Source organism: Malus domestica, chromosome 07, assembly GCF_042453785.1.
Source record: "Malus domestica chromosome 07, GDT2T_hap1".
In the NCBI taxonomy this organism is placed as follows: Eukaryota; Viridiplantae; Streptophyta; class Magnoliopsida; order Rosales; family Rosaceae; genus Malus; species Malus domestica.
This window is the reverse complement of record NC_091667.1, coordinates 7,402,505-7,417,505: the sequence shown is the minus strand read 5'-3', so window position 1 is coordinate 7,417,505 and position 15,001 is coordinate 7,402,505. Positions and strand designations below refer to the sequence as shown.

Genomic DNA, 15,001 nt, shown 5'->3' with positions numbered 1-15,001 from the left:
ATGTTGTAGGTGAACTTGGTGGATGTTGTAGGTGAACTTAATGTATGATGTAGGTGAAGTGAATGAAGGTTGTAATTTTAATACAATGGTCAACATTTATTTCACCAAAATTTCAATGTTTACAAATGTAATCTTAATGCAATGGCTAACATTTATGCCACCGAAATTTCAATGTCTACACATACTTTTTAAAATTAAATTATGGTCGTACGATTTGAATCAAGGGTCAGAATAAGCAGGTCCGCAGTAGGGACAGAAGGGTCCGGAGAGGAACCGGATCCGAATAGAACAACCTGCTAGAGTCGCCAAGGAATCCCACTTCTAACGACGCCGCCGTTTCACACTCCGCCAATCCACTTGGCCACCATAACTACACACAAACACGAATAAACAAAAATCTCAATTATTATTTTTAATATTGTAGAAAAAAGGAGGAAAAATCCCGTTTTCAAACCAATCCTCCATCTGCCAACCAAGACTTCCATATTTTGCAGGAATTAATGGAACGTGGAAAAAAACTTCAACCAGCTTAATCCGCCATTGACTTCGGAAGAACAAACCCATCTCTCTCTCTCTCTCTAAAACTACTAGGCAGGCAGAGTGTCAGATCTGCAGCTGGGTTTCCTTTCATAGCTCCCTCAGATATCTCCCTCTGCAAAATCAACAGGTACCCAATTCATTTTCTAATCATGATTATCTGCGTTTATTACCATTACGGGACGTTCCCAAGTTTTTAATTTTGTTTGTTTTCGGTTTCGGGAAAATATTTTAGAGTTGCTAAATTTGAACAACTGGGTTGGTTCGTTACTTTTGTGGGCGGAATTGAATGATTTTATTTGGGTTTGAGAATTTTGGGTGGAGAGTTAAGATTTAGCTTCAACACTGATCGTGGGTCACTGGGTTTCTGTTATTTTTTCTGTTTTAGGAGGGACTGTGATTCAGCTGAATTACCAAATGTGGACGAAAACCATCCTTTAATGGAAAAAGGAAATTGAAATCAAGACAAAGATTGGTTCTTTAATGGATTAATGATTTGGGTTTGAAGGGTATTTCTCACTAATTGAAGCTCTAGTTGTAATTAATTGCATTTGTAATATGTATTTTGGATAGTTGGGTTTTCGTGGTAAACGCCGTACGAACCTAATGTTTGTTGTTTTGATATTTCTTACAGTTTGATGACTTCTTTATAGCTTATTAATTGTAGGGAGCTTCTTGCAATTTTTGGCAGTGGTGTATACAAAAGTTTTCAAACCAAATTCGGGAATGAGATAATGAAATGGAGTAAAATGCAAGATTCACTTAGTTATAATGGGAACAATCAGTTATGTCAATATCGGAGGTTGTCTTGAAGAGAACCTTGAACTGCCAATGAGATGTCTTTGAGTAAAAGTGCATCTCAGCAGTTGACGGATCGTGGGACACAGAATAGGAGCACTGATGTCTTCAACAGGTAATACCATAAACCAGCTTATTATAAATAGTATTTATTAACCAGGATTGTGTTTCTAGGTTGATTGATTCGGTATTTCTCTGTTTTTAATAGTTGAGCGTTGTTATAAATCCCTTTTGGTAAGGAAGGAAATAAATTGATGGAAACTTCTTTTGCACTTGTTAATTATTTCATGCTAGCCTAGAGCGCGAATGAGGTTGCGTAGCTCATGGACTTTATTTTTTCAATGATTTTACGACCTTACGGACTAGAATTTAGTTATGCTCAAAATGGTGGACATGAGAGTTTCTCCGGAGATTGCTGGGGAAAAGACTTTTGGTATTAAGAACAGTAGGAACCTTTTATGCTTTATCAACTGTTGAGATAACTTTATATTTGAAAATTGGAACTTGAGTTGTGGTTTGTATGGTTCAGGTTTTTTTTTGGGGGGGGGGGGGACGTGGATTGTAGACTTAGTTATTGCTTTTCTAGTTAAGAAGTTTCTAGACAATGAAAATGGTAATGAAGAATGTAACCGACAAAACAGATATTGATTAAGAAGAACAGCGAGATTCTTATTTGGTCCATTAAAAAGGTTGACAACACGAAGCCTTGGAGTCACAGGACAGCCGTTTAGGATTAGAAGTCTTATCTGGATGATAAGTAATAAATATTTATAATATTCTTTTTAAGTTGAAAAAGAACTTATATGAAGTTGAAAAGTCTCATCCGGTGCAAATAAGAATCTTATGAAAATTTTCAACTTCATATAAGTTCTTATGAAATTTTTCATAAGAACTTAAGAGCTTTTCTGCACATATAAGAACTTATATGTAGTTGATAAGTCTCATCAGGTGCACTGTGCACAAAAGCTCTTAAGTTCTTATGAAATTTTTAATTATTTCCTTCATTGAGCATCAATACCATGAAATACAGATCCCCATTACTTACGTAATTTATAGTGGTTTGTGGTATCTTCCTGATGTGAAGCATCTTTTCCCCCCCTTCCATCTGTAGGCATGGCTCTGAAACACAGCTTGCTCCAAAGAATTTAAAAGATGACAATGGTGTCCATATCAAAGATCCAGAAGCTATGGTACTGGTACTTCATTAATCTACACTTAAAAAATGAAACTTTATTGATATTTTGACACTATGTAATTTAATGAACAGGAACTTTATTCCCGAGCCAGAGCTCAGGAAGAGGAGATCCAATTTCTTCGTGGGCAAGTTACTGTTGCTTGTGTGAAGGTATATCAGTTCATAGCTTGCCTTTTTTTTTTCCCACAAATATTTGCTTTTTTTTTTTTTGAATTGGTGTTATTTTGCATACTCAAATGTGAGGATTAAGTGGTCTTCATTGTATCAGGAATTGCGCTTGCTGAATGAGAAGTATGCATTGGAGAGGAAATTTGCTGACTTACGGATGGTTTGTCCATCGCTTGAGAATTATTATGGTTTTTTCTTGGAATTCTGCTTTTTTTAAATTGAAGATACTTGTAGTCTTTGTTTGCAAGTTCTGAAGTATGAAATAATATTACCTCGTTTGATAGGCAATTGATGAGAAGCAGAACGAAGCCACTACTTCTGCATTAAATGAGTTGGCCCGCAGAAAAGGAGATCTTCAAGAAAATCTTAAACTAACTCATGAATTGAAGGTAAAGTAATCATTGAAAATGTTACGAGCTATTTTAGATTATTATGGTAGTTTGTAACAGGAAATCCTATTCTTTGTTGTTTATAGAAAAAATAGCAACAATGATGCCCAAGATATCGTATTGGGAAAATGGGTTGCAATACCATATGTTACAATTGACTCTATTTCATGACAATAAAAGCTCTTTGACTGGGTTTCTCAGAAGACCTCCATGACAATACAAAATAGAAGTAACTTTTTGGCTTATATCCTGGAAAAGGAAAGCTTTTTTTTTTTTTTTTTCCAAAAACTCGTAAGGGTGTTGATGAAAATATAAAAGCTCAGAGGATATATCTGTTGTGTGGACATTTCCTAAAAATAAATGGGTGGAGGTTGAGTTTGAGCTCCAGCTGGTCGGTACATGGTATTATTTAACCGGTTAGAGAGTGAGAAAGAAATGATAGTTTGTGTATAATCTATCTGATGGACAAGATTAGATGCCATTTTTTACTCATTTATTTAACAAGCTTATTCTTCCCTGCTTGAAGTATGGTGTTCCATTGGTTCACAGAACTTACATAGAAAAGTGTAGGCGCTAGAGCTCTTTAATTATCATTTGAATTTTTAACCATATGGGCCGGGAAATTTTGGTCTTATTCGAAATTTCCTTAATTGGTTTGTTTGGTGCCTTGTGAGCTTTCACCACTTGTTTATTGTTTTAGAATGGATGTAAACACGAACTTATGTCAGATTGTCAGCATAAAGTTTCCTAATGTGAGTCGACAGCAATTGTTTTCTAATCAGGATAAAGTTTATTACATGTCCAGAGTTTCTATATGTTTGCCTGAATAACTTTGGATATGTCATCTTTATTTGTTCCTTGCATTTCTTATGTCTGTGCTTTTAAAAACTGCCAGATTTTTTTTTTTTATTTTCAATTTCTGTTACAGCTACTGATTGTTATGTATTTGTTAGGCTGCAGACGATGAGAAGTATATCTTCATGTCATCCATGCTAGGGTTATTGGGTGAATATGGGATTTGGCCCCATGTCATAAATGCGTCTGCCATATCGAACAGTTTAAAGGTAACAATCATATGCTACAAGAACAAGTGTCATGGGTGATGCCATATTCTGTTGTAACATCCTTTAAGGAGATATCTACATTTGATTGTTCTTATTTTACGCTATATTTTGTTTTCCTATGTCCATGATAGTCTCACAGGTTTAACTTTTACAGAATACATACCAGTTTAGAATATATTAGTCCTCTTCAGTCTAAAAGTTTGTGGAAGGAACTTCCACTAAAAAAATATTTATATACTACTCTTGTCATTCTGCGGAATTGATAACTAAATGTATTGTGTCATAAAAAATTGGGGATACTTTGTCTGGTGTACATAAAATATAGTGCATTCCATTAAGCTTATAGTAATAAGTAAGATAATCTTCCCTGAAATTGAGATGTCTTAGATGATTAAAAAGAAAAGATCAAGCCAATGAACATCCAATTAATGCTGAGTTAAGGTGACCTATTTGGCACACTGATAATTGTTCAGAATAGACAAGTGGGATCAGATCTTATGTTAGATTTATAATGAAAAAAGCAGAGCAAAACAAAATTAGTTGATAGACAAGCCCAGAATCTTAGCGCAATAAATTTTGTCTTCTTTTAATTGATTTTTTGCTTTCTTGAATCTACAGCATCTACATGATCAATTGCAGTGGAAGATTAGAACTTCCCATGTAAGTAGCACTCTTGTGACTTCATGTTGTTGTTAGTGTTTATTCGTTGTTCATATACTGTAGAATGCATTGCTTACTCTTCCTTATGTATAGAAAACTGTCACGAAGCCCCTACTGAAAAAAACAAAAAAAAAAAAAAAAAAAAAATTATGAGTAAAGGTTAAATCTTCTCAGATCATATGGCTTCTCGAGTCCGTTCCTCTTTGAAATACTTGAAATGATTAAGTTGGGAGCAGGACTGTGATTTACCTGCTAAAGGATTCATGCATTGGATAAGTAAGGAGGACAAACTTTGTGCTTGAAGGCATATTTTTGTACTGTCCTGAACCATGAATAATTCCTACTTATTGTAGGCATCCCATTTCACCTTATTATTATATCAGAAACATGAGAATATGACAAACCTTGGAAAGATGATAAAGTTACACAATCAGTGAACCTAGTAATAGAATAGGTCAACGAGCACCTTAATCTGCAAATTAGTATTGTTCACCAACACCACATTGTATGGATCTCACTGGGGTTTTTACTTCAGTTCGTACTTCATAAGGTTGACACTTGTGTGAAATTAAGTACCTTGTTTCCTGATTTTGGTGATACCTCTACTGTTTAATTTGATTTTTCACTATTCCCCAGTAATCAGCAGAAGCATCTTATCTTGACAAATGCAGTAAGGCATCTTCTTACTTTATGGCAGGATAAAATTAGACAATTAACCTCCGCAGTGGACAATCATGGTGAAAGTGAATCTCATGGTAAAGATAGCCATGGTTCTGCCATTTTGAATGGCCAATTTCCTGATAGATCCACAGTACTGATGGTATAAACCTACTCATATACTTTTTTTGGTCTGAGCTTTGTCATGGATTGTTTTATTTTCTTGTTTACTGAAAACACCGTCTCTCTTTGTTTTTCCTAATGCAGGGACGGCAAGGCTTTGATCGTTATACTGATGACCAACATTTGGAGCCAACTGACACATTGCCGAAATATGTGACTGACATCGATGGGATGAAAATGCTAGTAAATAATGAAATTCCGCCTGAGTTCACAACCAATGCAGAGAGGTTGGTGTTAATTATTCATTTTGGTTGCCTTGATCTTTTATTTTCCCACCATTAGTAAGCATATATGTGTTTGGAACAAAAAATCTTACTGATTGCATCAAAATTTTAACTTTCTATAAACAGCTCTATATAGTTAAAGACCCCGGTATTATGCTGAACCATGTTTGATAATTGCATACAATTTCTTTATAGCAGTGAGGTCTTCTGTTGAAATTTCATATTTGCTCCGCACCTCTGTTTGTTATTTTGGTTACAGCATTTGTGGTTGGTACAATTGAATTCTAATTTAGTAATTGAAAATTGATAATTCGCAAGTCATTGCCTAAAATCAATTACACTGCCAGACGACCTTGGCCACTAAGCATGGTGCTATTTGAAATAAAACTGAATAATTTGGACACACATTAATTTCTTTTGAGTAATTCTTATCAAGTTCTTGAAAGTTACAAGTAGTCGTAAATTGTTCCGTAATATAGTGTATTAGCGGCATCTTATAGCTTCATATCAATGAAATTCGTCAATAAATTTGGATCGACTCTTACACTGAAGGAAGTTCATATATATAACTAAAATGCAAGGGGTTATTTAAAAAGTAACCATAACATTATAGAATAAGTTTCTACGCACCTGGGTTTAGATGAGGAGTTTTTTTTATATGACCGCTCTTCCTTTAACTGAGGCTGTGAATCATACAATTCTCAGGGATATGGCTGGATTTATTAATAGAGATGATGCAAATGTGAGAGGCAGGAGTATGAACAATGGCACCTCATTTTCTCCTTACACCACTCAAGATGAGATTGCTCCCTCTGTTTCTGAAGGTGATTGATTTTTTCATTTTTATAAAAAAGGGATTCGGTTGCTTGCCCATTCATGAAATCTAATAAGTGTTATTTCATTTAGTGGGCCCTGGAATAGAGAATTTTCAGATTATTGGTGAGGCTATTCCGGGAGGCAAACTTCTTGGCTGTGGATATCCAGTACGTGGGACCTCACTTTGTGTGTTTCAGGTGAAACTCCTTGAACGTTCTTCACTCGTAAACTTCCATCTATTAAGCAGTTTGCATATGTTATGAGTTCCTTCCTTATACATCATCGTTGTTTGCATATCAGTGGGTTCGTCATCTTCAGGATGGAACTAGGGAGGTCATTGAAGGTAGACGTTTAAATGATTTTTTATTTTTTGGTAGTTTTCTTGTGATTTGGGTCCTTTCAGTGTACTCGGTATCCATGTATGTATTGTTTTATTTTATTTTCCATTTTGGTTTTGTGTTTTCTTCAATCAGGTGCCACAAATCCAGAATATATTGTCACTGCTGATGATGTTGATAAGATAATTGCTGTTGACTGCATACCGATGGATGAACAAGGCCGTCAGGTTTTCTGCTTACCTTTTATGTGCATAGTGTCATAAGTGATTCCATTCATTTTAAACTTTTCAGTTATGACTATTTTGTTTCCTGATAAATTTATTTTTCATTGTCAGGGGGAGCTAGTGAGGCATTTTGCTAATGATCAGAACAAAATTAGATGTGGTATGTGCATTTATGCTGTATTGATGCATTTGATGTAAACACTCTTAAGGCGACGCTTTATTTTATATTATTTTTATATTTAGGTTTTATTTCTAGTTGAAAATTCAAAGCAAATTTTTTACCAAGGCATGGAGTATTGTCATAAAATCGAAAATATTTGTGACCTAAACCCAAGTAACTTAAGTGAAAAAATAATCGAAAATATCAACTACAGTACTTTTAAAGCTGAAATCTGATAATTTAAGTTAGTTTCTTGTTTTCCAGTTTTGATTTTGTCACCAACTCTTCTCCTCCAACGCATTGGTTTTCTTGCCCCATCTGAATTGTAATATTTGCATTGTTTTTTCACTGAGGTACTTTCTAGACCCAGACATGCAAATGGAGATTGACACACATATTTCTAAAGGACAAGCCAATTTTAGTGTTCTACTACTGGTATGGTTATTGTTTTCATCAAGTTTATATTTTTATTCTCTTTCTTGAAGCATCACTTATTGATCAGTCACCATCTTTAGTGTAGATTGGTTAACCCATCCCCTGACAGTAATTTAAAATGCTAATTTATTGGAAATTTGTTGCTTGGTGAAATTTCAAATATAATGATTTGAGGCTCTAGATTAGGAGGAAACTCCAGTCTAGGTATTTTCATTAATGATGTTTACCAATTGTGGCCATCGTTGTTTAAACGCATTGTTAAAGTTTTGTTCACATTTTTTTTCCTCCTCGTGCGTTACTACCTTGTATAACTTGTATGCATATGGAACTTAAGGCTCTAGATTGAATCACTTGTTGCATAATTAGTACGTATTACTCCGTACTTTTATTGGGACGGAAGAAAGGAAAATATTATGTTAAGCACCCAAATTGCATTATCTGTATATTTTGCAAGTTCTATGCACAGATAAACTGCCATGATGACCTGAGTTTATGGAAAATAGGTTCAAATGTGTTATAAATGGGGCAATTATTTGAATTCAGAAAGTCATTTTCCTTGTTCAAATGTCTCAGAGCTTTCGTGTCTTTGAGACTTCTGATTCAAAGGATTTTGTACTTAATACTTTGTTCCTGGATTGTGGAGCAAGCTTGGGAACCTGTTCCATACTGGGGGAATATGGCCTCATCTACTTATTAACAAACATTTACTAGCATATATGGTTACTTATCTTAGTAGTGTCTTGTTTCCAGGCTCTTCTTTTTTGGTTTTTTGTTTTTGTATTTTTGTTATGTAGGGCGAAGGACGTTGTCTGGTCAAAATGACATCAATTTAGCTATATGGTTTAGTCATCCCTTTGTACCTATCGCAACAGATTATTTTCCTTTCCATTATCTAATTCAGTTGGCTTGTATATAAACAATATTCAAAATCTGTTGCAACCAACTTATGGCTTATGTATCATGTGAAAAAACTTTTCCCATATACTTTTGCTGAAAAACAGATGGACTCTTCTGATGATTGGGAGCCAGCAACTCTGGTTCTGAGACGGTCAGGCTATCAAATCAGGATCAATAGTGCAGACGCTGTTTTATTTGAAGAAAAGTTCTCGAAGGAGTTATCGGTACGTTCTTTACTTGGTGATACTTCATTTTTGAGTAATTAAGTTTTTATGTCATGAGATCCTCTTGAAGTTGCTTGTTTTAAGTATTGGCTGAGTTAACGGCATTATCCTAATGAATATAATTAGTAGTATACAATGGTATCAAGTGAAGTTGTATCAAGTGGGTCTAGGAAAGGTTGTTGATCAAACTTTATGTTCTCACACTTTCTCACAATGAGTGAAAATTCCTTATGAAAATACGTATTCCTCAGAGAAGTAAAAGCTAAAGCTAATATCCTTAAGCACATGATGGTAGTTATAGATTTCTCCACTAATCAAAACAATATATAAAATGTATCGTTGGATATTTGTATTTTCCAAAGTATACTCAACATTCTATAATTTTCTGGTTGCAGATCAAAGTTCCTTGTGGCTTCTCGACACAATTTGTGTTGACACGTTCTGATGGATCTTCTCATCCTTGTGCAACATACAGTATTCAGTAATACATTAATTTTATATTTATGTGTCGATTTTAATTTTTTTCCATAAATTATTGTAGTTATATATTAAAACAGAACATCTTGATAATAACTTTGTGTTGTTATTATTATTATTTTCCCTTTATTTGAAGCATACTAAACACTCTTCTTTCTGTCAAGAATATCTCATCTAATATGATTATTCAATTTCTTTTGTAGGTTGCGTGATACTCTCGTGTTGACCATGAGAATACTCCAAAGCAAGGTATTCCTTCTTACCTAAATTTACTTCACATTTTGCCTAACTCTGGGACCATACTTTTATGGTTAAGATATTAATGGGGATATTTTTTTTTTAGTACTTGGGATGAGAAATTTCTTTTTGATATAATTCCTTCCATGCTTCTTTGACCGAAAAAAGAAAAAGTATCTCCATGCTTCAACTTTTGCGTTTGACTCTAATCCACATAATCTGTTGTAGGTAAACTAACATCAAACCAATACGTTACAAAGCATCTCTTTGTACTCCAAGCTTATAAAAGGTCAATTGAATTTGTGCCACTTTCTTGCCTACGATACAAATGTTTAATTGATTCCTCCTAGTGAGCAATACAAAAGACGGGATTGTGGTAGTGTTTATGGATTGTCGATGCGACTCCATCATTAACCTACACTGTTTAAGTTCAGGGGTTTTGTCACAAATGAAAATATTGCAGCTCTATTCTGTTGCGTACACTGAATAAAATACTTGTGTCATAGTCAAGAAAGCAGTACGGATTTAGTTGACCTTTCTTGGAGTACAAAGAGATGCTTTGCATCATACTGTTCTGATGTTAGTTTACCTAAACCAGAATATCTGGATTACAATAAAACTCAACAAGTTGAAGCATGGAGATACTTTTTCTATTTTTGATTGAAGAAGCATGGAAATATTTGAAACAATCATTTTCTGATAAGGAGCGATTATAACGACGGATGGATACATAAGAGAATCAATGCGTATGTATTATGCACACACAAAACAAATACACAGAACACATGATCTGCAGACAATCAAGAAGTTATATTGCTAGACTGCTGATTAAGATTCTTGATTTAGTGGAATATCGTCTAAATGTGTCGTGTGTGTATTCGATCAACAATTGTGATTGACTAACCCACAAAGGGCCCTTCTGTATGGTTAATATGTATATCAGTGGATCGTTAATATGCATGTATACGTTTTTATCTGAACTTCCATCCATCGTTGAACATGTTTCTATTTGGAATGCTTAGTTTCCGGTCATACGTACTCTTAATCATTTCTGACCTTCAACCGCGGAAACTTTCGTTTCTTTTGTGTTTTGGAGCAGGCACTGGATGACAGAAGGAAAGGAAGAGCATAGCCCGTATTTGAGCGTAATGTTTATACCCATTATTCATTCATAGTAGAAACGAGAAATAATGAATTAGACGACGGCGATTTAAATTGTAGAATGTGTAACTAAAAGATAAAAAGGAAAATCGTTTATAACTTGTATTATGATACATAGTAAAATGTCTATTTGTGAACCACAGTATCATGTTGTATGAACTCATCTTTTATTCAACCATGTATACTTTTTGCATAGATTGAGTTTGTATCCTGTTGTAGAAGAGTGATAATGATGTTACAACTTTAAATTATAATGACTCACCGTTCAGTGAAGATCAATTAGTTAGTTTAAATTGTTGCATCTGCGTAAGGATATGACTTACTAGTCAAATTATCTTCTATTTTGGAATCCTTTCTTTATCCGTATTCCTTCTCGTTCAATATTTGAACGCTGGACACAGTAGGTTGAAGAAGACTAGCTATCATGGCGATCTACCGCTTGATCCATGTTGAGTGCCTTGGTTTTAACCATACATAATAAAATTAACTGTCTGGCACTTCGAAAAAGTCATTTTGCACCCTTTAGGTTTGGGCTGTAATCTCTCTAGTGTGTTTTGGGACAATAAGTTGCTTTTGAATTTTGAAAGCATGATCAATGTGGTGGAGCAAATGAAGGCAAAATTGGTAGTGAGCCATTTTGAGTATCATTTAGGCTAACGTTTAGGGACAAGGATTGTCTGCTCTCCACTTCCAGTGCTCTCCCCGTGCCCTCCTCTTTTGTGTGGTCACGGTCAAGCCACGTCAACATTTTATATTACTATTTATTTTTGTCTTATTATATTTATACAAAAAAAATAATATAAAATGTTAACGTGGCTTAACCGTGACCACACAAAACAGGAGGGCACATTAAGGGCACCGAAAGTAGAGGGCAGACAATCCTTGTCCAACATTTAGAGCCCTTCTTTTGGGCCAAAAGTAGGCAATTTAAAAATAAATAAGTAAATAAAATGGGGTGTGATATCCATACACCCTTTTTTACTTCTTCCACACCTTTTTAGTTTTCGGCCGTAGAGAATATCAAATGACAGAAATTAACAAGGGGTGTGTAAGAAGTAAAAATAGGTGTGTGGATAACATACCCTTAAAAAAAAGGTCTGGATGTTTTGTAGATATTTCAGCTTATAGAGATACTTAGGATTAATACAAGCGCAAAATGTGATTTTCACACCCTTTTAAGTTTTTTACAAACTTTTGTTTAATTATGGTTGTTGATTTTATTTGATTTATTCAATTCAATGACCATAGATAAAGAGAAATTGTGAGAAACGAAACAGGTGTGTGAAAATCACATTCTTTAATACAAGTTTTAAATAATATTATAAATGTGCTCTGAAGTTACTGAAGTAGATATGGAGAAAGAAGTAGTGTGTAAAGGAGAAAGTGAGTATTGTAATTGCACTTTACTGGATTGTTCTCAATTTTAATACAAATATTAAAACTCTTACTATATAGCATAAGTAATTGAACGTTAACGTGATTTATTAAAAACATGTTACTGTGTAAGAGGCTTGTAAATCATTTATGAGTATTCATCCTTTCATTTGAGGTTTTGAGTTTGATTTCGTCTGGTTTTTATCATTGTATTCACAATGACAACATATTATTAGTCTAACTTGATAAGGCCAAAACAGGAACAGATGAGACCTTATGACATGTGTTTGGATCTGGAAGTTAGGATGACGGTGAGGCCATCTCCAACCAAGAGCATTTGGCCAATATTAGTTCCAAATTTGAACAAAACAGTCTCCATCCAAGAGCATTTGGCCAATAATAGCCCAAAAATTGAACAAAACCAGTTTCCAACAAAAAATATTTGCAAATTGGTGTGTTCTTTATTACTGGCTGGAACTTGGAAGAGCCAAAAGATCAAGTTTGGAGCCGTCTTTATTTGGCCGGGGAGGATTTCAGGCCTATTTGGACGGCACAAAATTAGAAAGGCACTATTGGGTGGTGTTGCATTCATGTAATTTTCTAGGGTAAATTACACAAAATTACCTTAACTATAAGTCGAACCATAATCTCATACTTCATGTTTTAAACATTACAATGTCATATCTCAACTCATAAATTCGTTGCAATGTCAGACATCTGTTAAACTTTATGTTAATTTAGTTGTTAAATGATGATGTGGCAGGAGCATGACCCACTCCTATACCTATTGGAATAAAAAAAAAAAAATTAATAAATTAATAATTTTTATTAAACAATTAATACATTTTTATTTAATAAATTATTACTTTTTTATTTTGCCTCCTTTTTCTCCAAGCTCTCGTTGTCTCCCTCACCCTCTCTAATCTAACTTGCAGAGATCAATGGCAGCCATCGTCTCCCTCCTTCTTGCCCTCCTCCTCTTTCTACTCGCACTCCAAACCCCTCGTCCACGCCAAAACCTCCCGCCCTCGCCGCCAAAACCTTCACCAAGTCCTCTGCCAGTCCACTGGGTTCGAGCGGAGCACATCAGGCTCCAGATCTGGTATGGGCTTTGTAAAAAACGGGTCTGGGCATACCATCAAGCTCTAGATTCCTTTTACACGATGCTGCCGACATGGTTGATTCAAAGTCGTCAAAAACGAGTTCGAGCGGTGCAGGTGGGTCGACGACATGGGAGTGCCAACGAGTATAGATGCAGGTTTGTGGGTGGTTGCAGGCGAGATGCAGGTTCGGCAGAGATGGATTTGATGAGTTTGACAGCTGATGTTATTGCGAATTGAAGAGCCCAGTAAGAAGGAAAGTAAGACAAGAAAAGAGGGATTAAAAATATTGTTAAATAAAAAATTATTAATTTATTAATAAAATTTAGTTTTTTATTTCAATAGGAGGAGGAGTGGGTCCTGCCCCTGCCACCTCATAATTTAACTACCAAATTAACAGAAAATTTAACAGAGGTTTAATATTGCAACAAATTCATAAATTGATGTATGATATTGCAATGTTTAAAACATAAGGTATAAGATTGTGGTTTGACTCATAATTGAAGTAGTTTTGTGTAATTTACCCAATTTTCTATGCTACTTTGGGATTGCAAAAGGTAGAAGGGTAATGTTCCTATCTCAAGGCATGGAAATCCTTAGTCAAAATTTTAAGAGTAACTTATATAGAATAGGTTCATCGTTATTTGATTCAATAATGTAATATCATTTTTTAAAAATATTTATAAATAATATGATATAAGCATATTGAGATGCTTTGATAACAATGAATCAGTTTCGTATAAGTCATTTATCCCAATTCCCAATTTATTCTCTTGAGCTGATAAACCAGATCTAGGCCTTGCATGAGGGACAAGGATTGTCTACCCTCCCACTTTCAGTGCCCTCTCGTGCCCTTCTATTTGTGTGGTCACAGTTAAGTCACGTCAACATTTTATATTACTATTTATTTTTGTCTTATTATCTTTATAAAAAAAATAATATAAAATGTTGACGTGGCTTAACAGTGATCACACAAAACAAAATGACACCGAAAGTAAGAGGGCATACAATCCTTGTCCTTGCATGAGACTCACATGGTTGCACGTGGTTAACTCACATCACATTTCTCTCCTAAGTGAAAAATGATTGTCGGATTTAAATAATTTACTTTACTAACTTTTCATTTTCAAGTAGTTTTGTTATAGGATTTATTGTTAATTTGTTTAATGCAAAGGAATAATCATTGTAACTAACGTCGGCCTCCTAAGGCCTGCCTGCGTTTACGTAGGATAAACATCTCATATTCAATTTGGTAGAGCCTTAATTAAAGGGGTTTGAAGTTAAAACGATATATGATATTGATATAATTCATCACTTTATTAACTAATGAAAATCGACAGTTTTTTTAAAGTTACTCTTCAGTTTGTCCACCATAAATAATGGCTCTCCTGAAGAAAAAAAATGTCATTATCTTTGTCAAGTAGAGGGATTTGTTTGATAAAAATACTTTTAAAAGGGTCATGTGGTTTGTTAACGTGACAATTTAACGAGAATATAAGCAGATTTTTCATGGAATAACCTTTTTACGGTGAACAAACTCATGAATCACTTATATTAGTTTTCATTGTTAGAGACTAAAATGAGAAGTTATGTCAATCTCCGAGACAATTTTCACTAAAAAACCTAACTCAAATAACGTTTATTTTAGGAAGACAACTCCTTTCAAAATTCGGGAATCTTTAA

The 15,001-nt window shown here is 34.5% G+C and overlaps 1 protein-coding gene across 7 annotated transcripts; it reads left to right on the top strand.

Annotated features, from left to right (window-relative positions):
• The first annotated feature begins 103 nt into the window (after nucleotides 1–103).
• LOC103438869 (uncharacterized) lies at nucleotides 104–11,117 on the top strand. Of its 7 annotated transcripts, none has more exons than XM_070824555.1 (21): nucleotides 351–667; nucleotides 926–1,046; nucleotides 1,191–1,450; nucleotides 2,447–2,525; nucleotides 2,603–2,680; nucleotides 2,799–2,886; nucleotides 2,983–3,087; nucleotides 4,041–4,151; nucleotides 4,770–4,811; nucleotides 5,509–5,631; nucleotides 5,736–5,878; nucleotides 6,581–6,699; nucleotides 6,782–6,888; nucleotides 6,992–7,034; nucleotides 7,165–7,256; nucleotides 7,365–7,413; nucleotides 7,778–7,848; nucleotides 8,850–8,969; nucleotides 9,365–9,450; nucleotides 9,650–9,695; nucleotides 10,783–11,117. In XM_070824555.1, exons 6-21 carry the CDS (start codon nucleotides 2,815–2,817, stop codon nucleotides 10,813–10,815), a joined length of 1,362 nt encoding a protein of 453 aa, XP_070680656.1. In that variant the 5' UTR covers nucleotides 351–667; nucleotides 926–1,046; nucleotides 1,191–1,450; nucleotides 2,447–2,525; nucleotides 2,603–2,680; nucleotides 2,799–2,814; the 3' UTR covers nucleotides 10,816–11,117. The 7 variants fall into 7 exon arrangements, with proteins under 7 accessions (XP_008375633.1, XP_008375632.1, XP_008375634.1 ...); XM_070824554.1 differs by having other exon boundaries at nucleotides 397–667; nucleotides 1,205–1,450; nucleotides 2,799–2,858; XM_017333420.3 differs by having other exon boundaries at nucleotides 402–667; nucleotides 2,799–2,858.
• The last annotated feature ends 3,884 nt before the right edge of the window (nucleotides 11,118–15,001 follow it).

Excerpts from the sequence above, each read along its gene's own strand:
- LOC103438869 (XM_008377411.4), top strand. The coding sequence starts at position 1,374 with ATGTCTTTGAGTAAAAGTGCATCTCAGCAGTTGACGGATCGTGGGACA. Across the intron at positions 2,859-2,982 it reads AATTTGCTGACTTACGGATG|GCAATTGATGAGAAGCAGAA; the intron begins GTTTGTCCATCG and ends CTCGTTTGATAG. Across the intron at positions 6,889-6,991 it reads CCTCACTTTGTGTGTTTCAG|TGGGTTCGTCATCTTCAGGA; the intron begins GTGAAACTCCTT and ends TTTGCATATCAG.